The sequence below is a fragment of the Somniosus microcephalus genome, chromosome 21, assembly GCF_052327205.1.
Source record: "Somniosus microcephalus isolate GS21.2 chromosome 21, FLI_Smic_1.0, whole genome shotgun sequence".
Classification (NCBI taxonomy): Eukaryota; Metazoa; Chordata; class Chondrichthyes; order Squaliformes; family Somniosidae; genus Somniosus; species Somniosus microcephalus.
The window spans coordinates 62995594-63020739 of NC_141007.1; the positions used below are offsets into that span (position 1 = coordinate 62995594).

General features: G+C 44.6%; 1 protein-coding gene across 6 annotated transcripts in view; it reads left to right on the forward strand.

Moving 5' to 3' along the window:
* The window catches only part of usp36 (ubiquitin specific peptidase 36), an 85073-nt gene that overhangs the window by 54216 nt on the left and 5711 nt on the right, over positions 1-25146 (forward strand). For 4 of the 6 annotated variants that reach the window (XM_085963761.1, XM_085963759.1, XM_085963758.1 and 1 more), the window contains exons 13-20: positions 206-793; positions 4445-4563; positions 7105-7579; positions 9506-9636; positions 11178-11386; positions 12608-12799; positions 15757-15872; positions 18299-18421. In XM_085963761.1, the coding sequence (XP_085819887.1) occupies positions 206-793; positions 4445-4563; positions 7105-7579; positions 9506-9636; positions 11178-11386; positions 12608-12799; positions 15757-15872; positions 18299-18418 (1950 nt within the window). In that variant the 3' untranslated portion in view covers positions 18419-18421. Of the gene's footprint in view, positions 1-205; positions 794-4444; positions 4564-7104; positions 7580-9505; positions 9637-9954; positions 10029-11177; positions 11387-12607; positions 12800-15756; positions 15873-17627; positions 17842-18298; positions 18422-25146 lie in introns of those variants that run through there. The other 2 variants (XR_015073145.1, XR_015073146.1) reach the window with 2 other exon arrangements.

Sequence of the window (25146 nt, forward strand, 5' to 3'; positions counted from 1 at the left end):
TGCCGTTAGATCGAGGTTTCCGGACATACAACCTCCGGATAAACCAAAGTTTCCTGTATTTTGTTGCAGTCTTCCTTAATATTAACTATATCCCCCAATTTAGTGTCATCTGCAAATTTTGAAATGGTACTTCTGATTCTCAAGTCCAAATTGTTTGTTAACAGTATATTTACATGTTGTATAATTTTTATTGTCTCTCGTGTAGAAACCTGAGTCTCAGCAAGCAAAACTGCAAGCTTCTGGGAGTGTTGGTTTGCCAGTCCCAAGAAACACCATTAACCAGTCACCCAAGCTTCCAGCGAAACCAACAAATGCACCAACTTTCATAGATGAATCACTGAAGAAGCTTAAGAAATCTTTACCTCAGCTGCAACCAAAATCTTCTCAGGGCCAGTCAGCTAATGGTTCAAGTGGCAGCAGAACATCAGTGACAGAGAGTGCAAAGGTGAATTCACCGGAGAGCAAGGAACTACCTGCATCTACCTCATCCAAGTCATTGGTGGCAACTGAGCAGAAAGGAAAAGAAGACATCAACAACCAGCAGAAAGGGATTGGCAGCCCCAAAAATGATTTGAATGGGAGCAATATTACAAAGAACGGATTGAATAACCAACAGTCTGAGCCCGAAGAGTCTGATTCAGAATCTCAAACGCACAGCTCAGCTAATGAGAGGACTGAGAACAGTGCTGAGGATCAGGGAGTGTCCAAAATAAAGCCCCAGCTGCTTGCAGAAGAGCAATCCAGTACCATGTCGCCACCTCCAGCTAAGAGGCTTGCACTGTCGGCCAAAAAGGTGGGTGTATGTTGTGGGGTGGAGGAATTGTTGTGTAACTAAATGTTTTTTTTTTCTCTTTCTCCTCAAACTGCATTGTTGTCCCAGGTGGACCTATAAATGAATACTTAATCATGCCAGCTCTGTGTGTGTGTTTGTCTGTATGCCCATCTCTTAAACCATGTACTGTATTGTGTAAATACAAGCTGCTCATCGCACTTGCCAACCTTCTAACTTTCATTGGTTAGAAAACGTTTTAACACGAGGTTTTTTGTTGAAAAGCAGAAGCTTTTCTAAGCATTTGCAAGTTTGACAGTGCTGACCTTAAGGAAATTAAATGGAAGCCAGTTGCTGATGTGTAGTGTGGTTCCCAGTAGCATGGGTCATATCCTCACTACAGGCAGCATCTTCACCTCAATTCATCTGATCAAGTTAATTTTCAGAACCTACCTATTACCTTAAATTTTTCATCATTATGCCAGTCTATTGATAGTTCTAAACTCTTCCAGTTAATGCCAAAATCTCCCCCCCACCCCACCACTTTTTTTAGCCTTTCCGCCCATTGATAATACAGAAAGGAGTCTGGCCTCATTATCTCTGCTAGAATGTGAATAATTTTTTGGGATGACTTGCCCAATCTTTCCACCTCCCTCTTCCTATTTAAAGCACCAGCTCTTAATTAGCGCCGCCTTCACAGCACAAGATTGAGTTTGAAGGTTACTTTATGGGCATGAACCCACATCCACTTATATGTGCTGTGGATAACTTGTTGGCCATCATGGTGAAGTAATGTCTTCCTTGATTTGGCCATGGGGAGCTGTCTAAAGGCCAGTCTTTAATTTCATTGTTTGTGCAATGACAGAAAAATGACAATGAAACTTGCAAATCTTTTTTAATTGTGATTGATTGAATAGCAATAATGGACATGTCTGCCAATTTCTTATCAAATTGAGGAGAACTTTGGAAATGGTTTTGTTCATCTGTATCTGTGGTTGGTTGCGTCTCTCAGTAGATGGTGTGGGTTAAGTTTCATCATCGATGAGGTAATTGATTGGGGAGGGAGGGAGAAAAATGGGCGAGGTGGACCAAATGGTCTCTTCTCATTCCTTATTTTAGGAGTCCTATCCATTTGGGAGAGCGCCACTCTTTCGACGTCAGTTATTGCTTAATTCAAATTTATTTATTATCAGAAGTCGAATCTGTGCAACGAACACAACCAGCTTTTAGTTTCATATTTGTACAATGTATGAGGGGCTGCACTCCATCATACATCTGTTTAAAATTGTAAAAAAAAACTTTGTATAAAATCACGAGGGCCACATCTTTAAATGCAAGTATTACTTCTCGGGTCAAACCTGATTTTTAAAATCTAGTTCTTGACCTTCAATTATGTATCTCTATAACAAGAATTATGAAGGGATGGGATGGTAGATAGAAAAAGCTGTTTCCAGTGGTTATGGGGACATAGATACAAGATTAAATGTTAAGAGGTTTAGGACAGAGCAGGAGAAACATTTTTACAGAGGGCTGCACGACCAGAGTTTGTGATAGAAGCAGGATAGCTTAGATAGGTAGTTGAAGGAATGGGAGGTAAAAGGTTAGGGGTACGGGGCGGGCACGTGGGATTAGACTAACTGCTTGTATGGAGGATAAACACCTAACTACCTGCTTTGTGTTGTAATTTCTGTTTAATTCTACATAAGAGATTTGAACCTGGTATTTAATCCATAACTCTGCTGTTTGGAATTTGCTCTAAAAAATCTACAAACTCCAGTAGTCCCTAGAAATAAGAACAAGAAATTATTGTTTCACCAGAGTCGATTCTGGTGTCTGTGTAAAATGAAACAGTTGTGGAGTGAAATTCGGTTTTATTTGCTTAGTTATAAGCAAAAGCTGAAGGAGCCTCCTGCAAGTGCTCGGTCTCTCCTGTAAAGCCTGATGGTATGAGTAATTATTTGTTCTTACCAGGCAAAATAACGAGTGTGCGAGCGTGATTTTGTTTTATTCTTGGACCATTTGCTTAATTTAACGTTTTGTGTAATGCAGTGTTCCATAAGAACATAACATAAGTAGGAGCAGGAGTAGGCCATACGGCCCCTCGGGCCTGCTCCGCCATTCAATAGGATCATGGCTGATCCGAACCTAGACTCGCGTCCACTTCCCTGCCCGCTCCCCGTAACCCCTAATTCCCTTATCAGCTAGGAAACTATCTATCTCTGTTTTAAATTTATTTAATGTCGCAGCTTCCACAGCTCTCTGGGGTAGCAAATTTCATAGATTTACTACCCTCTGAGTGAAGAAGTTTCTCCTCATCTCAGTTTTGAAAGGGCAGCCCCTTATTCTTAGATTATGCCCCCTAGTTCTAGTCTCACCCATCAGTGGAAACATCCTCCCCGCATCCACCCGATCAAGCCCCCTCACAACCTTATATGTTTCGATAAGATCGCCTCTCATTCTTCTGAATTCCAATGAGTAGAGTCCCAACCTACTCAACCTTTCCTCATAAGGCAACCCCCTCATCTCCGGAATCAACCGAGTGAACCTTCTCTGAACTGCCTCGAGAGCATCTCCAGTTCCTCTGAGATGGGAATGGGGTTCCCAGATTTTTTTCCCCCCCCCTCTTTCCTGTAGGTGTTGACTTGTGCTGGGTGCAGCTTCACAGGCACCTGCCCTTCAGTCGCTTGCCCAAATGATCGTGCCACATGTGTACACAGAACATTGTGTCACTAGATTACTTGACCATGAGGAGCGTCAGCCAATCCTGTCCTTGTCCAGAATCTCTATTTACTTGCTTTCCGGTGGTGCAGATTGATGGGCAGTGATTCGGAGCGGGAGCTCTGGATTTTTTCCCCCTCTCTCCACCTCCTCTCAGACGAGGATGCTGATGCTCATCGTTGTGTCTGTCATCTCCCAACCTAGATTGCCTTGCGTCAACACAGGCCAAAGATTGAACTCTGGCTCTTAACGACCTGTGAACTTGGGCTTTTCATGGTCTGTGTGCCACAGCCCTACGGCACACCCTGCATTTGTGCATTGGCCAATCAGAGAGCTTTTTCATTTGGGTTTTGCTCATGGGCCACATTTTATTGAAGGTAATTCAAGATTTGAGAGTGTTAAATGTTAAACCAAGTCCAAATTATATCTCTCTCCCACTCTGCCCTTTTATTTTTCTACTTTTAAAATATGTTAATGTTTTGATAAAATGGCGAACAAGATACCAAAAGGGACTCTGGTGGATTACTGGTTATGTTTGATGGGTTACTTTTTCGACAGAACAGTTGATTTAATGTTAAACTGCAGTGATAAACTCTCATGTGAAAGCACAAAAGCTGTTATGTGAACAGTTCCATTCAGTTGTAAAAATACACCTTGGCTTCTGTAAAACCTGTGCTAAGAATGTACTACTGTATGTTTTAAATTCTTGATGTTCATTCTGCTGGTTTTGTTCTTTGTTTATGCCTAGTATTTATAATCTAAAACTGTAAAGATTGTCGTGATTAGTAACTGGTAATTGTTTTGACATTTTCTTGTCTGTTGTTTTCCTACTTTGTTTCCCTAGCTGTCTAACCATGAAAACTTTCTGATTCTTCTTTGCCATACCCTCTTTTATGTTTTCTTCACTCATGGATACTTTTTAGACCACCAAGTTTTTATTTATGTCAATAACTGCAGGCCACCTACAGCTGGATGGTGACAGAAAATGAACCGCACTCTCCATCACTCTCATCAGCCCACAAAGCAAAATTAATGAAAAAAGGCCACATATTTTCTTCTCCTGCAGACAAAACTAGGTAAGAGAAACTTGCACTGCTCACTAACTAAAGCTTTCATCTTTCAACTGAAGCCTCACTGGTTGGACGAGGCAACTAAGTGGTTTTAATCAATTATGACAAAATCACTTGACTCTCGGTAATTGCGTCTGGTTAATCCAATATCGCCAATCCCAGATACAATGGGCAGGGCAAGGAGCCTGCTGCCAAGGGGATTCCTGCCGATATTCTTGCTGTCCTTGTTTGGGAGGGGCGCATGTGCCTGGCCTCTGCTCGTCGCCGCTAAATGAGCAATAACTATATAGTGCCTTTAGTCGGCACTCAAAACGGTATAAGGATAGGCTTGGCCCAAGAGATGGTCTTAAGGAGGCTCTTAAAGTAGGAGAGGGTGGCAAAGAGGTGGAGGGGTTTAGGGATGGCATTCCAGAGCATCGGGCTTAAATGGGTGAAGGCATGGCCGCCAATGGTGGGCAAAGGGAGGAGTATATTCGAGGGCAGAGCTGAAGGAATGCGGTTTTAGGGCTTGAGGAGGTTAGAGATAGGGAGGGGCAAGGCCATGAAGAGATTTGAACATGAGGAAGAGGGTTTTAAATGGGAAGCTTTTGGGGGACCTGCAGCCAGTGTGGGTCAATAGAACAGGGATGATGAGTGAAAGATCCTCAGTGCAGAATAGGATTTAGCCAACAGAGTTTTGGATGTGTCAAAGTTTATGGAGGCTGGAGGTAACAAAAGCATTGTTGAGGATTTCAGCAGCAGACAGGCTGCAGTAGGGGCAGAGGCGGGTGATGTTACGTAGATGGAGGTAGGCAGTCTTTGTGATGGAAAGTATATGGGGCCGGAAGCTCACCTCGGCGCTGAGGTTGCAAACAGTATGATTCAAACTGAGACAGTGGCTGGGGTGGGGATGGAGTCGGTGGCAAGGATATGGCATTTGTTGCAGGGAACCAACCTTCTCTGTGTTCAACTGGAGGAAATTACAGCTCATCCAAGATTGTATGTTGGGTTTTTTTTTGCAGGGAGATGTGATGCCGGTTTTAAGAGGGATGGGGACAGTACCTGACGAGTGAGAACTAGTCACAGTCAGCTGGCATGATCTCTAGCACAGAGAATGACAAAAGCAGCAATGTTGGAACACCCATCGCCTCCTTCGTCATCACTAACCTGGCATTCCCTCCCTAATACCATTGTATGCATGCCCACATCCTGACAACAAATCATTAAAGGATTTCTTAATTATACCTAATTAATCATTGGAAATGTACAGAAATGAAAGCATACGGACACACAAAGCTGGGAAATTAAATGCATGCTGCTTCAATCCTTAGGTTAGAGCCATGATTTGATAGAAATGAACAGCCTAGAGTCTTTCACTTGGCCATAATGTTGGTAGTAGGAGGTGGGGCACGACTTCTACCCATGGCAAGGATGTCGGCCTGACCCTGGCTGATTTGGCCAGGGTCATTTAAATAATTCTGCTGTTTGAGGAGCCTTCAGAGCCTTGCTGCGTTGTGGCCTGACGGGTGGGATCACTGCTGCCAGTTGCAGATTTTTTGTTTTGGAACTGCATTCTGTGATTGAGCAGATAGGCTTTTGGGGTATTTAAATGTTTACGAGCCCCTCCACCACCCACAACGCTATGGGACAATAACAATGAAATGACATCTCCCGTGCCCAGCGTTGCGAGAGTTCAGATTCCATCCCGTGATGTATTCCCATGATTTGCACAACATTTGAATATACCTGCCCACCTCCTATGCTGCCCTCTTGCTTCCGGTGGGAAACCTCAGAATTGACAGAGCAGGTGGAGTGCTGGGAGCAGCTCCGAAAGAACTTTTCATCACGTTCTAGTGGAATTATGCCGGCTTAACTCCGTTGCAAAATTTAGGCCAGTGCACGGGAGCACCAAGACGTACTTTGATCCTCAAGAATTTTGATCCTTAAGAATTGAAAGCCTATTGTTAAGGGTCAAAGCATCAGTCTTTTGCTAAAGTCATCAGTGTCTCTCTTTTTGGTTTCTTCAAGAATTGTTTTGGACACTGAAGTAAGTAATACATCAGACGCTGATAGTTTGAAGTAATGTATCAAAAATATAGTACACTTAAAACATTTTTGCTACAAGATAAATTTGCTGTATTTTGTCAACATACAGGTTTATGAAATCTGCAGTATTTCCTCATTATCTAAAAAAAAAACTTGTGCATTAATTAGTGTTTATATAATTTTGCACAAAATGAAGGTTTACAGTTTCACTTGCTACAGTAACGGAATGAATTTGTGATTTTTTTTTTGGTTGTTAGCCATGTGCTACAAATGTATTTCTCATGTTTGTAGCCCTGGCTTTCCATTTGGGAGAAAACTGCGCGAGTCCCAGTAAAGAAGTCCAATTCCATGTGTGCAAAGACAAGTGGAGGCAGTGGCTATAAACGCTTGCTGGGTACCTTTGGTTCTTCATGCACTAAGTGGGTGCGGCTACACGTGCTGTGAGGTCTAGAAAACATTGCTATGAAATTAGTTACAAATTAACTCTCTGAAATGCAATTAATTATTTCTTTCACCTTTTAGGACTTTCCCACCTACTCCAAAAGTGCAGATTTCCCAACAAACAGGATTTAGTTCTCCGTCTAAAATCTCCAAGAAGTCATGTAGTTCTAGTTTCTCTGAGCCGCAGCTACGATCAGTGAAAGCCATGGAAGCAACTTGGCTGCTCTCTCCTCTAATAAATGGCAGTGCTACCTCATTGGAAAACAATACTTTATCTGATAAAAGTACTAGTAAGGTGCGCAATTCCAAGACACAATTGGCAGAAAAGGCACACAAACACTGCATCGCTGGCTCCCTGGAGCCATGGAACAGCAGTGTAAAAACAAAGAAAAAACATAAATCAGCTTTGAAAAGAGATGCAATTTCTTTTGATTCTGAATCATCCGACCAGACAAAGTGTGACGAAGCTGCCAAGACTCACAGTAAACATAAAGGCAAGAAAAAGGAAAAGCCACGGAAGACAGCGGAGAATGATGGTGTTTGTGACCAACTGCAGGTAGGTTATTGGACCTTCCACACCTGGATCAGTGCCTTGTTCATTTTACTGTCATTAAAGGAACAGTATGAGGAATTTTCTTTTTATATAGTTTTCCTGGCGCACCTTTAGCCCAGCAATTCCTTCCTCCTCAAGATGAGCCAGAGTGACGAATGTGATGGTCAGCCTGTTTCAGCAATTACTGGCCCATCAGCCAGGCACTAAATGTATAGGAACGAGCAGTTGTTTCTCAGTCCATCTGTTGAAAATGGATGCAGCTGCAAGGAGGTGGTACACATGCTGTCTTTCCCCCCCCCCCCCCCCCCCCCACATCCATTCTTTTGGCATGGGCTATGGCCTTCACTATTCTGTACTAACTTCTATTCTACCCCCCATCAAAAAAAAAATTGGCTGGTTTTGCTTCACGTTCCCCAAGACATTGTGACCCACCAGGACCATTGGCATTTCAACCTTGCACCTGCTTCATGAATTGATGTGTTGGAACTTTTCATATCAATTCTGATTAGGGAAGTGCCCCAATCAAGTGACTCTTGACAGTGTCTAGAATTCAGATGTGAAGTGTGCCATATTACAGAAGTGTTGATCAGCATTGCCAGTTATTCAGCCTATTGGGGTCACTGTTACCAAATCACACATTTGCAAAGAATTTGAATAGATATCTGTGGTGCCAATATATAATTAATTAACACAGATTACTACAATGGTACTTTTTGGACTAATTTTATATACCAACTTTGAATTGAATAATGATTTTTTTGAGGTTGCCTTTTAAAAGTTGGCATCCAAAATAGCAGCAAGGTTTTAAGCTGTGTTAATAAACAAAAGAAAGACTTGCATTTCTATAGCGCCTTTCACGAACACCAGACGTCCCAAAGCGCTTTGCAGCCTATGAAGTACTTTTTTGAAGTGTGGTCACTGTTGTAGGAAACGCAGCAGCCAATTTGCGCACAGCAAGCTCCCACAAACAGCAATGTGATAATGACCAGATAATCTGTTTTAGCAGTGTTGATTGAGGGATAAATATTGGCTAGGACACTGGGGAGGACTCCCCTGCTCTTTGGAAATAGTGCAATGGGATCTTTTACGTTCACCTGAGAGAGCAGACGATTTAACGTCTCATCCGAAAGACGGCTCCTCCGACAGTGCAGCACTCCCTCAGTACTTCACTGGAGTGTCAGCCTAGAATTTTGTACTCGAGTCTCTGGAGTGGGACTTGAACCCACAACCTTCTGACTCAGAGGTGAGGGTGCTACCCACGGAGCTTAATAGTAAGAGATGTACCAAATGGTCAAATCTGTCCTTTTTATCATGAATCTGAGGAAGGACATTCTTGCCATGGAAGGAGTGCAGCGAAGATTCACCAAGCTGATCCCTGGGATGGCAGGAATGACGTATGAGGAGAGATTGTGTTGATTGGGCTTATACTCGCTGGAGTTTAGAAGATTGAGAGGGGATCTCATCGAAACCTATACAATTCTGTCAAGCCTGGACAGACTAGATGCTGGAAGGATGTTCCTGATGGTCGGGGAGTCCAGAACCAGGGGTCATAGTCTAAGGATAAGGGGTAGGACATTTAGGACTGAAATGAGGAGGAATTTCTTCACCCAGAGAGTGGTGAACCTGTGGAATTCTCTGCCACAGAGGGCGGTGGAGGCCAGTTCATTAAATATATTCAAGAAAGAGTTGGATATATTTCTTAAGGCTAAAGGGATCAAGGGATATGGGGAGAAGGCAGGGACAGGGTACTGAATTTGGATGATCAGCCATGATCTCATTGAATGGCGGAGCAGGCTCGAAGGGCCGAATGGCCTACTCCTGTTCCTATCTTCTCTGTTTTTTGACAATGATATTAAGAGTGTTTAGGTAATGCAAACTGTTTAAAATGATTTTGTGAAACGGTTACTAAAGATGGATGATGTCTTGCAGGAAAACCCCGTCGGGAGGAACAGTTCAGCAGGAGAGTTGACCCTAATGAAAAGTAAGAAAAAAAGGAAGAAGCATAAAAAATGTGCAGAAGTGTCTGAAGAAAAGCACCTTGCTGAAACTGCTGTGGAAAAGTACGTTCTGATGATTGGTCGAGTTTGGTTTTTCTAATGATTTGGTGAAGTGGTGTTTTGTTATGTTGTGCATTCCCCTGAGTTCATTTTTCTCTCCCGGGTTGTTCTTGGCTGCTTTTAGCTCTGGAATACTCAAGTTCAACATACTTGAATAAAACCACCTCTGCTGTTGCTGTAGCTATTTTGTATTGCATTTTAAATATGTGGCCTGGAGTGGCAGAAATCTGTTCTTACCGCTGTGTCTGGACATTTCTCCTCTGGACCTGGGCACTTTTTGTACAGTCTTGCCCTTTGATTTGTCCTTGTGTTTTTCAGCAGATGACCAGGCAGACACAATGTGCTATACACTTTTCAGTCACTAGGCAGCCAATGAGATGTGTGGTTACTATTGGGTAGGTTTGCCATAGCGTTTTACTCCAAAGTAAGGGACTTCTATCGTTCCCACCTAGCCCCTTCAGTAACATTTCCTTCATGATCCACATCCTGATGACTAAAACATTTGTCATGTCATAATTCATAAATAGCTGCCTACTGCTGTAATGCTGCTCTCACTGGAGACCATCTGTATATTATGGTAATATCACTTCCTGCAATAACAAACAACTGTGATCCAAGTTGTACAGTTTAGTCCATTTGCTGCACTTCCTAACTGTACAAAGTGGGTCTTGGACCTGTGGAATTTTTTATCCCAGTTCAGATGTACCATGCCCTGCCAGAAAATGTCAAGCTGTAGACTGGAGGTTTTGTAGCGGATAGTGATCAGGAGTGGGAACCCGAGCTGCGAGATCTTTTTCCCCATCCAAAATACAAGGCCAGCTGGCTCATCTTACCACTGCCCCACCTCTGATCCACTTACAGGAAACTTTGAGCTATCCGGAAGTTGAATGTCCGGCAACTTTGATCTAACGGCAGAAATCAGCAGCCGTTTTGGTTAGGTGTTTTTTTTTCTCCTAGCATTCTTTTCACAGGCAGGCTCTGGAAAGCGTCTTTGTCGCTTAGCAACAGCTTCAGAGACGCTTCCAAGCTACTGGGCCGAGTGTTTACAAGCTGTTGCTGAGCAACAGTGTTTGTGGTCAGACACGGCAGGCTCTAGAAAGCGTCTCTGTATCTTAGCAACAGCTTCAGAGACGCTTCCAAGCCACGGGCCGAGTGTTTACAAGCTGTTGCTGAACAACAGTGTTTGTGGTCAGATACTGCGATGAAAAGCTCCTATCTGATAACATTGACGCTGGTCTATCCGGAGCTTTTAAAAAAAAACGGCAGCTCGGTCCCATGGGTGCCGGATAGCACAAAGTTTCCTGTACTTGGTTTATGCATCTTCACTGTTCATTGGATAAGTTCCTCGGAGGACCTCTGGGGAGCCCACAGAGTCTGATTGTAGAAAAGGTCGAGGGTTTTTAATGACACACTTGTGCAGATCCAATGAGTTTCACTGTTCAAGGGGTTTTCCTATAAATAAGTAACATTAGATTTTTAAGGCACAGTTGTACGTGTTTAATTTTAAATTACCAAACCTTTGCATTAATCCCTTTACTCATTAGTTACTCAGGGTGGGATGAACTGCAGGGTGAAAAAGAACTGGAGAGACCTGAAGAATTGGAACAGAGAAAGAAAAATCATGAGGGGAAAGACAGCAAAAAAAGAGAGAGAAAACGCAGGAAACGGAAGAGAAGCACGAGTTCAGATGAATGTGCAAGTTCAGAGCCTCCAGTGGATCAGCCTGCTAAAAACAAAAAGGAAAGTCAGCAAGGTACTGTATTTCATTGCAGTCGGAATCTTTTAAACCTCCTTTCAAAATGAAACAGTTTACAGCACTGAGTTGGTAAAACGGCACAATTTAGACTTTCCTGAGAATTCTTACTTGCCGAATTAATTTAATGTTGGCTTTTAGCTGGTATTTTACAAAACTCTGTTGTTTCTCGTGCATTGCAGCTTGCAATGGAAGCCATCTATTATGATTTTCTTATCTGCAGATGTGAATGTTCACTGGTCGTAACCACTATTCTGGACTAGCTAACTGGTTCAAACAGGAAAATTACTGGTTGTCCCTGAAAGTAGTTTGGTGCAGGAACCAGAAATCTTATCCCTCCCTGCACTGTTTTACAAGAATATTCCATCCTCTGTCTTAAATCTTCTGTTGCAGGGACTAATTGCATTGTGTAAAAATACTTGCTCAACTGCATTGCATTTTGTTGCTAGTTTGCACAGCCCAAATATTTAAGTCCAAACCATAATTTGCAGTATTAAAATACTGCTATTTCTGAATGCAAATTTTTTTTTTCTGTCATAAGAACATAAGAATTCGGAGCCAGGAGTAGGCCATACGGCCCCTCGAGCCTGCTTCGCCATTCAATAAGATCATGGCTGATCTCCGACCGCAACTCCACTTTCCCGCCCGATCCCCATATCCCTTGATTCCCTTAGTGTCCAAAAATCTATCGATCTCAGTCTTGAATATACTCAACGACTGAGCCTCCACAGCTCTGAGGGTGGGGGGGAGGAGGGTGCTGGGGTGGGGTGGATAGTCTTTCAGGCCAACTTAGATCAGGAGTTCATTTTAGGGCATGAACTGTTGTCGTTGCCTTCCCTTGCTTCCCTCCCACCCTCTTAACAAAAATTTCTGTATTCTTCCCACTTGTATTTATATTTACCCACCTCAGTTGGGAAATGTTATGAGCAAGTTCACATACAGTTGCAGTCACCATTCATGGCCAAACCATCAGTAACATCAAGACCTACAAAGCTACCTTTTTCTTCCCTAGCCTAGATGACTGAGGCAGAATTATGGGACTAATTTCTCGAGGTAAAGCCTGATTCTGTTAAAACTGCCATTGGAACTTTGGTTATCAAGCCATGGAGCCACGCACACCGATGTTGTAGCCACAGGTTACAGCAGAACTTGGCACAAATCAAATAATCTTGCAGTAGAACAAAGTAATGATTACTTGATTGGTTTTCTGTTGTGTTTCAGTTCCAGTGTTTTTATGGGACAGCCAGGTAAAAGATGGATATAAACGCTCTCAAAATCAGCCTGGTGAAGATGGACCTGGACCTGTGCCTGCAGTCGTGCCCATTGCAAGCTTAGCCTGGGATGGGAAGAAGGAATCCAGTGTAATTCAAGAGCTCTTGAAACATTCAAACAACAAGGCTTATGGAACTGAAGGTAGGGGAAATAATTTATTTAAATGTAAAGCTGTTTTATTGCATATGAAACCTTTTCTCTTTTAGTGTAATATTGTAAATTTAATTGCTACAAGTAATTGACAACTGTAGGGATGTGTTGGAGCCTCATTAAAATACTATATACACAGTCAAAAATCAAATCAAATCAAATCAACTTTTATTGTCATTGTTAGTGCACAAGTGCCGTACAACGAAATGTAGGCTTGCGGCTCCCGAGAGTGTACAATTTGGATTAGGACACTTAAACATTTCAACATACATTTGTACATATATATTAGCATAAATATGACCATAATAAAGTGCATCGGCAGATGTGCAGGCTTTAGTGTTTATTTGTGGAGTTCAGTAGGATGACAGCCCTGGGAAAGAAGCTGTTCCTAAATCTGGTCGTACGGGTGCGAATGCATCTGTAGCGTCTTCCAGATGGTAGGAGGGCGAACAGACTGTGGCTGGGGTGGGTAGGGTCTTTGATGATGGTCCGTGCCCTCCGTAGGCAGCGTTTCTGATATATATGTTCTATGGTCGGTAGCCGGGTGCCAGTAATGCGTTGGGCAGTTTTGACTACCCGCTGCAGGACTTTCCGGTCATGGGAGCTACAGCCGCCGTACCATACCATGATACAGTTTGTCAGGATGCTCTCTATAGTGCAGCGGTAGAAGTTAGAGAGGATCGGGGGTGACAGATTACATCCCTTCAGCCTCCTCAAGAAATATAGGCGCTGCTGGGCCTTCTTCACCAGAGAGGAGGTGTTGAGGGACCAGGAGAGGTCTTCCGTGATGTGGACTCCGAGGAACTTAAAGCTGGCCACCCTTTCCACCTCCGCCCCATTGATGTGGATGGGGGTGTGACTTCCGCCTTTGGACTTCCTGAAGTCCACGATTATTTCCTTTGTTTTCTTGGTGTTAAGGGCCAGGTTGTTGTTGGCGCACCACTTCACGAGATGCTGGACCTCCTCCCTGTAGGCTGACTCATCGTTGTTGGTGATCTGGCCTACTACTGTGGTGTCATCTGCAAACTTGATGATGGTGTTGGAACCATTAACAGCCACACAGTTGTGGGTGAAGAGGGAGTAGAGGAGGGGGCTCAGCACACATCCTTGTGGGGCCCCCGTGTTCAGGGTCGGGGGGGGGGAGGTGTGGTTGCCTAATTTGACAGACTGGGGTCTGTTTGTTAGGAAGTCCAGGGTCCAGTTGCAGAGGGAAGTGTTCAGGCCAAGAGATTGGAGTTTGGTGGCCAGCTTGTTGGGGACGATAGTGTTGAATGCTGAGCTGTAGTCTATAAACAACATTCTGATGTAGGTCTCCTTACCATCTAGGTGATTCAGTGCCGAGTGTAGAGCAGCAGTGATTGCATCCTCCGTTGATCTGTTTGCCCGATAGGCAAACTGGTGTTGGTCAAGGGAGGCAGGAACACTGGCTTTGATGTGGGCTAAGACCAGTCTCTCTCAACACTTCATTATGATGGGTGTGAGTGCGACAGGTCGATAGTCGTTCAGACACGTCACAGCCGCTTGTTTAGGCACAGGAATGATGGTGGCGGTCTTGAAGCATGTAGGGACTACTGCCTGGGCCAATGACAGGTTGAAGATGGCGGTGAAGACATCAGCCAGCTGATCAGCACATTCCTTGAGTACCCGTCCAGGGATGCTATCCGGTCCAGTAGCCTTTCGTGTGTTCACTCTGCGTAAAGCGCCCCTTACGTCGGAGGTCGACAGAGTGAGCACCTGGTCTTCCGGGGGTGGCAAGGCTTTGGTAGCCGGCTCCTTGTTGTCCCTGTCGAAGCGAGCGTAGAAGTTGTTAAGCTCCTCCGGAAGGGAGGCGTCGCTGGTGTTTTTGCCCTTGTAGTCAGTGATGGCCTGGATGCCTTGCCACATGCGCCGGGGGTCCGAGTTGTTGCGGAAGTGATCCTCTATCCGCAGTGTCTGTTTCCATTTGGCAGTCCTGATACCCTTTTTTAGGTTGGTCCTAGCTGCTCTGTAAGCCGCCGCGTCGCCAGATTAAAGAGTGCAGGGAATGTTCTGCTTTACAGTTGGATGTTTCTTGGAAATCTGCTCTTGAGGGATCTTTATTGAAACTATGGTCTAGAAGTGGCTTTCAGTTTTTCTCCTTTTACTTCCAACCATCATCCCCTGCCCCCCTCGCACACAAGGCATTGACTCCCCGCTGGACTATGAATCCACAAGCACTGTTTGTCTTCTGTTACCTCATCCAAATGACAATTATTTATGCCTGACCCATCGCCCCCAAACTGACCCATCTTTCCACCCCCCTCATTAACAGGGCAGAGAGGACTGAGGCCAATTTTGCTACCCTGACAAGAAATTAACCATGGAGCTTCTTGATCAGTATCTTGAGTGCATTTCTAATATTCATTGAAGGGAAGTGAGTAATTCATAAATGGTAACGCCAAGCAGGGAAATTGGTATAAGATGCCTCACTGTACGGTCAGATGCATATCCTGGAGTTTATTTCTGGGAGAAACTTTGCAGAGCTATGCCTGGTCAGAGTCCATGATCGAGCAGGTGGCACATGTCATGTGAACTCAGCAGCTTTGATTGGCCAAATTAGATTCACCTTGTTTTGTGCTTTCTGATGGCATTCTGTGCCCTTCCCAAAATCCTACAGAATAAGACACTGAATTGTCGCTTTCTAATTAGTGACTGCGTGGCCTCTTTGGTAAAGTTGGTTGGACATTTGTTTTCCAACCAGGAGATTGAGAGTTACAAGTCAGTAAGTACATTTTGTCCCTTTAATCCTTAATTGATAGACATGTGACCTTGGAACATTTATTTAGCACTGATATTCTTCCCATCAATAGAATTTTTGAATGCTCGAGGAAAAAAAATGTGATGGACCTTTTTACTAAAATGTTGAGTTTTTTTTATTAGTCTACGGTTCTTAATCGTGGCCCTTCTATGCCAACATTTTGTTTTGTTAGTGCTGACTTGGGATGGGGCAGTGTCGGCTGTCAGTGAAGATGCCATACATGACACAAAACAGACAAAGAATGAACGTGTAATCGATGAATGGGATGAGGAATTTGACCAGGGGAAGGTAAGAGGTTATCGTTATCCTTGAACATTATTATTTTCATAATTGAATTCAAGTACATACGACCATTGAAATGTAATAATACTGTATATAGGTTAATAAGACTCTTGATTTTTGTCTAATCTGTTCGAGGTGTTGAATCCCTGACCTGTGGGCTGAATTTGACTTGAGCAGCTCCTGATTTTAAAAGATAAATTGTAGCAAGAAATCCACCAACAGAAACAGCTGATTTTTTAGATGGGGAATGAGTAGGAATGCAGCAGACATTAAATCTGTTGCTTCCCGCAGCACTCCTTTTCCCCTTTCAATTAGGACCTGTGATATCGGGGAATACTGAAGCAAGTGTTCCAGTGGTGAGCGCTTTTTGTTCATGGTGCTCATCTCGCTCTGTGTGGCCCTCTGCTGGAATTGGGGGAGATGGTTGTAGTTGGGGGTTGGACAATCCCATCCCGGAGCAATCCAGAACCTCTTAAAAAGGTTCACGCAGCATTGCTGAGCCTGCGTACAGCAGCGCCCTCCCAACAGACTATAGAAGGTCACAAACCAGGAGACTGTCAGACCAACCTCCGGGTTTTAGGTGCCGTCTCCAGAATCTCTTCTGAATAAACCCCAGACTCCGTAACCACTAATGATCCCTCTTGCCCGAGATCCAATACTGCTGCAGCTTCTAACTTGCCTGCTCACTGGAATCTTCATGCTCATGGCTCTTACAATGCAAATAGCAAAGAGAGGTAAAAGCAGAGCTGTAAGGAAGGGAAAGTGAAAACAAATGCAGGAGCATCAAGAGAGAGAGAGAAGGGTCGGAAGCTAGAAAGACGGGGAGGATGTGACACTCAAGTGAGAAAGCTGGAAGTGCTGTGGCCCAATTACTCCCCAAAAAAGGCAAAATAGATTGGAATTTAGATGTGTTTCATCCTTATGCTGCCTCACTCGAAAAGCAATTTAATCATACACTGTCTACTTGTTAGTTGTGGCACATGATCTTGGCCCAGTGTCTAAAATGTTGGACATTGCTGGTCTGTGTACACTATTTTTGAAAATTAAGCTATCGGTGTTTACAATAAAACCAACACAAGTTTCAAGATTCTGACTCCAAAAATGAGGTTTGCATGATAAAATATTTGTGTTATTTACCCCCAAAAACTGGTGCTTTACTGTTCTTCACTCTCTGAAGTTATGTTCAGATTTAAATGTTTTAGACAGTGAAAATACCACCCTCGTAGAATTTATGGACAGGGCTAACTTGATGGAATAACGTTTCAAAAACTTTTCTTAAGTAGCTTTAGTAATCAAATATAGGAAACTTTGTGTTATCCGGAGGCTAAATGTTCGGCAAGCTCGAGCCACCGGCAAAAATCAGGAGCCGTTTTTTTTCTTTTCGTTGCTTTTTTCTCAACAGTCAAGCTCTGCAAGGTCTGTAGCTAAGCAACAGCTTCAGCTAGAGATGCTACAGAGACGCTTGCCGACTGTTTAGAAGCTGTTGCTAAGCAACAGTGTTTGTTGTCAGATATGGAGATGAAAACCTCCGTATGCTTCAACATTAGAGCTGGAGTGTCCGGCAGTTTTGAGGGAACGGCAACAGCTCGGTCCCGTCGGTGCCGGATAGCACAAAGTCTCCTGTAATGGCATTTTATGTGCATTTGATTCTGTCGGACTACAGTTTTGATACAGATCTGCAAACATAGTGTATACTGTGGTCCTGAAATTATACCGTGTGATACTAATGTACAAATACTGAATCACTTCTGTATCTTCTAGCTAATGGAAATGGGAGCAGCTATTCCATTTGGCTCAGAGGTAAAGTTTCTGGCTCTGACCAGTACAGACCAGGAACGTCCCAGGTTCAATTCCTCCAGTCTACACTGTTAGTGGATCTCAGCTGGGACAGCGGTATTGACGCAACAGAAGGGATTCTATTCCAGATCACTATGCAGTGACCCCCATGCTAGAGTTGCATGTGCGTGTTTGCTAGGTGAGGATGGGATTAGGTTTACTGTGATGTAACAGTCAGATAATCAGCCAATACTCATTCACATGTGAAGCATGCCATGTGGCTGAGGTACCAGAGGGTGACTGCTGCCCATAAAACTGTATCCTAGTGAGGGAGTCAATACATTCAGAAGAGGGGAAATCTTTTTGGCGAGACGGTGGGAGCTATCTCAAACTTTCACTACCAAGAACCTTAAAAGCTTTACTCGTCCCTATTATTGGTACTGTTTGCAGTGCTTGGGAATTTGTTGACAGTGGAATGTACTGCGGTTAGAATTTGAATCTAGATTTCCAGATCCATGTGTTGGCTCCAATTCCCAGCAGGCTAGTCTGGAGGTTATGTAGACTTACAGATAACTATGCAGGTTTCTTAGTTTGGTTTTACGAAAGAAATTAGTCACATTTAGGCCGTAGCTGACGTCCGCATTTTATATTTTCAGGTTAAAAGAATGAAGAAATTTAAAAAAGAAAGGAGAAGAAGCTTTAATGCTTTCCAGAAAATGCAGAACAGAAGGAATTTTTGGTCTACCACTCACTCAGGAAAGTTTTCAAGATTTTGAAGTGTAAGTATTAACGTGTAGTGACTCTGTTTCACCACCACTGTGTTTTATTACAGGTGAAGGAAGACCGTTAATGGAGCACTGTTCCAGTGGTAGTCAGTGTTACTATCGGGGAATTACAGCTTGGGCATAGCTACAGACTAAAGCTCCTTCTGTATAGTGTAGTGTATGTACTTTGCAAAAGGAACTATATTCTGCAGCCCCTGTATACTGCAGTACCAGTAGTGACCACCCCTGTATATAAGCCTGTGTAGTAACCTTGCATAGTTAGTTCCAGTTTGTCTCCACTCAGTAAAGACCTGTTATAACCAACTCCTGCAGTCCATGTCTCAATTACACACGGACATAATACTGGCGACGAGCAGATCCGAACTTACCTACAGTCTGCACCACCTCATGGGGATCCATCCCTGAAGCGAAGTTGTCAGAGGCCGAGGCCAGAAGAAAGATAAATAAATAAAACGATCAGAAGAAACGGGCGTCGACCGTGGGGCAACCGCCTCTGATTCATCGGAGTGAAAGATTTGCAGGAGAGGCTGTCGAGAGCGGGGCTTGGTTATCCTGTCGATGGTGTCCCAGCTAATCGGGCTGGTGGCAGGTAGTACACTGATCCTTCCTGGGCTGCGGCGGGCTAGAGCTCGATCGGGTGGCTTTTCAACGGGGCCGAGCAGCGTTGTCGGGAAGAGGAGAGAGAGAGAGAGAGGGTGGAGCACACAGGGCGCGGCCGGTGCTATGAAGCTGGGCAGCGTACAGACCCGAGAAGAGGGAGGAAAGTGTCCCGCAGGGTTGCTCCGACGACGGGGAAATAAAAGAAATTAGAAGCGCAGAAAGCCGCGAGGAGCTGCCGTTTGCCACGGGAACCGCGGAGAGCGGTGTTAGCAGCACCGCGGGGGGGGAAGTGCGCGAAGACCATAGGGCGTCGCCATCAAGGCATAAAAGGCCAGCAACAGCGCTAGCAGCAGCGGCGAAGACGGAAAGCGCGGGAGGCACCATTTTGTTAAATCGGGGAAGAAGGCAAAGCGCGGGAGGCGCCATCTTAGATTTCCAAGATGCCGAAGACTGGCAATATCACTGCCTTCGATAATGCAATAGAAGACTGGACCACGTATGTGGAAAGAGTCGAAGTATATTGCGAGGCAAACGAAGTAGCCGATGAGAAAAAGGCATCGGTCCTACTAAACTTAATGGGCGCAAGAACGTACGGCCTATTGCGGAACCTGATTACTCCAGCCAAACCGAAGTTTTAACGAAATTGTTGATATCCTACAGGAACACCTAAATCCTACACCGCTGCTGATAGCAGAAAGATTTAAATTCCACAGGAGAAATCAGCATAAAGATGAGAGCAATGCTGATTACCTTACGGAACTACGCAAGCTATCAAAGCACTGCCAGTTCGGAGCAGGACTGGCAGATACCCAACGGGACAAATTTGTCTGTGGACTCCTGAGTGAAGGAACACAGAAGAGGTTACTCTCAGAGAAAGAGCTAACGCTAGATAAGGCTTTCAGCGTGGCAGTATCGTACGAAGCAGCAGCAAGGGGAGCTGCGGAAATACAGCAAAAGCCACAGGAATACGGCACCCACGAAATGACACGGGGATTTGAAAAATGTTATCGCTGCGGCAGAACAACCCATGACCAGAAGGACTGCTGGTCCAAGGACAAAATATGCAGGCAATGCGGAAAGATGGGACACATTGCACGAGTTTGCAGGTCTGGGAAGAAGACTAACGACAACAAAAAGGCTACTAAGGAACAGTACAGGAAAGTACAAAAGATGACGGACAGTAGTTCCGAAGACCAGATGAGCGATAGTGAATCCGGGAACAAGAGGCTAAGCTGTCTCAAACTTCACAACGTAATTGCAAAAGAGGATCACCGAACCATTTGGGTCACCCTCACGATAGCAGGGTCCCAAGTCAAAATGGAATTGGATACAGGATCAGCCCTGACCGTCATGAATCGACGAGACTACGAGCGGCTATTCTCACACATACCCTTGAAAGAGACATCCATTGTCTTGAAGACGTATACGGGGCAAAAAGTATACCCCAGAGGAAAAATAAGGGTGCCTGTCAAATACAACGGCAAGGAAATACAGAAACTGTATCTGTACATACTGCAGGATGGTGGACCACCGTTATTGGGACGTGAATGGATCAGAAAGATAAGTTTAGACTGGCACTCCATTCAGGCACTGACGGTGGCTGGTAAAAAGGATGACGACGTCACACCTGGACGATTGTCAAAAATCTTAGCTAACGCCAAAGAGGTATTTCAACAAGAACTGGGCACTCTTAAAGGCGTAACCGCCTCGATAAAAATAGAAGAGAATGCAATTCCCAAGTTTTTCAAAGCAAGACCGGTGCCATATGCGATTCGCCTAGCCGTTGAGGCAGATCTGGAGAATGCAGGCGTGTTATCTAAGGTAGACTGGAGCGAGTGGGCGACACCCATCGTTCCTGTCATGAAGAAAACGTTAAACAATAAGTCTGAGGAGCCAAGGAAGGTTTGCATCTGTGGGGACTTCAAGGTGACGGTGAACCCAGTCCTTCACACAGTACAATATCCTCTCCCGAGGATAGAAGATATTTTCGCCTCACTATCTGGAGGGAAGCGTTTTACAAAAATTGACCTAGCACAAGCATATTTGCAGATGGAGGTTGAAGAATCCTCCAGGAAGTATCTCACGATAAACACTCACAAAGGTCTTTACCAGTATAATCGACTGGTATTCCGAGTAGCATCAGCTTCGGCGATATGGCAAAGAGCGATGGAACAAGTCCTGCAAGGGATTCCGGGGACTCAGTGTTACTTGGACGACATCCTAGTGACAGGTGAAGATGACAGTGAACACCTTGCCAACCTAGAGCAGGTGCTCACTAGACTAAGAGAACATGGGCTATGAGCCAACCGCCACAAGTGAGAGTTTTTAAAGAAACAGATATCGTATTGTGGCCACATGATTGATGAAGAGGGGTTACATAAGTCTCCTGATAAAATTGAAGCGGTAGTCAAGGCTCCAGCGCCTGAAAATGTGTCGTAACTGAGGTCATTCCTCGGATTGGTGAATTACTACCATAAGTTTTGATATACCTATCAATTCATCCAATGAAAAGCGACGAGTTAAGAAAGTAACTATAGGTTTTTATTGGCTAAATAACAGAGCCCACCCTCGTGGGTGATCGGATCCAACAAGGAGGAATACCAGCCAGTCGACCACCTTTATACCTGGGCAGGTAGGTGGAGCCATGGGCGGAGTCAGCAGTGGTCAGCCCAGGTATAACAGCGTGACAAGAGGCGACCTCGTATAGTGATACAACAGTGTGAACAGTGATAACCATAGAGTAACGATATAACAGTGATAACTATAGTGTAACGATAGTGAACGACAAAAGTGGTTTACCACAAGTTTTTGCCGAATTTGTCAACTATTCTGCACCCACTGAACGCCCTACTACAAACTGGAGTAGCATGGAAATGGAGCGATGAATGTAAGCGGGCCTTTCAGAAGAGTAAAGACCTAATCACTTCAAGAGAAGTATTGGCTCACTACAACCCATCATTACCGATAAGACTGGCGTGTGATGCGTCTCCCTACGGCATTGGAGCGGTACTGTCACATAAATTCCTTGATGGTTCAGAGAGGCCGATAGCTTTTGCGTCACGCTCGTTAACTTCAGCCGAGCGTAACTACGCCCAGGTTGACAGAGAGGCCCTCAGCCTGGTATGGGGGGGTGAAGAAGTTCAATCACTACCTGCACGGTCAGAAATTTACTCTACTAACTGATCATCAACCGCTTGTCTCCATTTTCAACCCTCAGAAGGGCGTCCCGATAATGACAGCACAACGGCTACAGAGGTGGTCCCTTTTCCTAGGGGCACACCAATATGAAATCGAGTACAAAGGAACTAAACAGCATGGGAATGCTGATGGATTGTCTTGCTGACGGTGGAAGAAGCACCTGCAGTGGATCCAGTGGAGATATTCCACTCGACCATAGTCGAATGTCTACCTGTGACGAATGCAAACATAGAAAAGGAAACACGAAATGACCCGACACACTCCTGGGTCTATGATTTAACGGTGAAGGGATGGCCAGCACATGGCGAACCACTGTTGCCAGCATTCTCGCCGAGAAGAGAACAGCTGTTGGTGTGCAGAGGAACCTTGATGTGTGGATCCAGAGTAGTAATTCCACCCAAATTGAAGGATAGAGAGTGCTCAATGAGCTTCATGAGGGTCATCTGGGAGGGGTAAAAATGAAGAACTTAGCCAGAGCGTTTGTGTGGTGGCCGGGAATCGATAGAGAAATCGAAGAGATGACCAAGAGCTGTGCAGGATGCCAGAAGGTCCAAAACGCCCCACCACAAGCCCCTCTACATCCATGGGAGTGGCCCTCATCTCCATGGCAAAGGGTGCACATTGATTTTGCTGGTCCATTTATGGACTCAATGTTTTTAATTGCGGTGGATGCACATTCAAAGTGGCCAGAGGTAATCAAAAAAATGTCCTCAACCACCACAGAAAAAACTATCACAGTTTTACGAACCATATTCGCCAGAAATGGGCTGCCTGAACAGATTTGCTCCGACAATGGACCACAGTTTGTGTCTGAAGAGTTCCGGAGGTTCTTAAAGAACAATGGTGTTAAGCATTACACATCCACCCCATATCATCCAGCCACCAATGGATTGGCTGAGAGGTTCGTTCAAACATTCAAGAAGGCTATCAAGGCAATGTGTAATGAAGACATACCCCTACAACACAAGGTGGATAACTTCTTGTTTGCCTACCGGAATGCGACACATGCGGTTACCAACCAAACTCCAGCCATGATGTTCTTCAATCGAAGACTACGATGCCGCTTGGATTTGGTTAAGCCAAACGTCAGAAGAGATGTGGAGAACAGGCAGTTTCAGAATATGAATGAAAGGCCGACCAGGAGTTTTAAGATAAGTCAACCAGTTTTGGCCCGGGACTACCGCTCAGAGAAATGGCAGCCAGGAACGATCTGTACACGGCAAGGACCTCTAATGTATACCGTGGACGTTGGAAAGAGCATTGTAAGACGCCATGCTGACCAGATTCTAGAGTCACTGGAAAACGTCAATTCCACACCACGATCTGATACACCTGGTGATGAAACCGAAGTACCAATTGCATCTACCTCAGAATCGGGAATATTGGAAGCAGACGAGCCCAACAACGACGTTGATTCCGAATTAATTCTGCCAGAAGAACCTGATACCCCAGAGGCGTTATCCAGACAGAATCAGGAAGCCTCCTCAAAGACTGAACTTATAATTGCTTAACTTCAGCTAATGTATATGACAACTGTAATTGTAAATATGTTATTTAATTATTAATTGAATGTTATGTACTGTTTAGCAAAAAGGGGAGGAATTGTAGTGTATGTACTTTGCAGAAGGAACTATATTCTGCAGCCCCTGTATACTGCAGTACCAGTAGTGACCACCCCTGTATATAAGCCTGTGTAGTAACCTTGCATAGTTAGTTCCAGTTTGTCTCCACTCAGTAAAGACCTGTTATAACCAACTCCTGCAGTCCGTGTCTCAATTACACACGGACATTATATATAGCCTCAACATTGTGCCTCTGTAAACTTGAGCTCATCCAAATCCTCACACAACAAATCTCATTCACCCATCACCCCTGTGCTCACTGACCTACATTGGCTCCCAGTCCAGCAACACCTCGATTTCAAACTTCTCATCCTTATCTTAAAAACATTCCGTGGCATCGCCCCTCCCTATCTGTGTAATGTCCTACAACCCACCGAGATCTCTGCGCTCCTCCAATTCAGGCCTCTTGTGCATCCTGATTATCTTTGCTCCACCATTGGCGGCTGTGCCTTCAGCTGTCTCAACCCTAAATTCTGATTCCCTCCCTAAACCTCTCCACTTCTCTGGCCCTCTCTCCTCCTTTTAAGGCGCGCCTTAAAACCAACCTCTCCAAGCTTTTGGTCGCCTGTCCTAACATCATCTCGTGTGGCTCGGTGTCGAATTTTGTTAATGCTCCTGTGAAGTGCGTTGGGATGTTTTACTATGTTAAAGCCGCTATATAAATGCAAGTTGTTGTTGCCGCCTCGGAAATCTACCTTGTTCTTCGCCAGTATAAACGTTATCACTTCCCACAGAGCTGTCCTTATGGCTCTGGATATAGTGGATAATTGTGTTGAATTGTGGGTTGATTTGTACTGTGGACTGTACCAGGTAATGGATTGAAGCTGTCCAAACTGATTGCACACAACAATTTTGGAGCTCACAGTGGAAAACCATGTATTCAAATCCAGGGTGCCCAAGTGAAAGAGTATTTGTACCATCCTGTCCCCCTCCCCCAAAATTGATTTCTGCGACTGCGATCTGTCTTTCTCATCTCCCCCCGCCCCCCCCCCCCCCCCCCCAGGCAGAGGTGTGGCCATTAGGAGAATGAGGGGTGTGTCCCACTCCAAATTCTTGTACTATAGGTTGTGCCCCTCTTCCCTCCACCCCTTCTCTTGCCCCCCCCCCCCCCCCCCCAAACCTGGGCTCAAAATCCTGGAATTGCTCTTAACTCTTTCCTGGGGCAGTTGTTTTTCCATGGAATTTGGCAGCACTTGGATTAATAAAAATTAATCCACAACATTTTTGATTTTAAATTGACGGTACGTGCTTTGGATTTCCCTTCCTTTTTTTTAGATTTGTAAGGCAGTGAGTTTGATG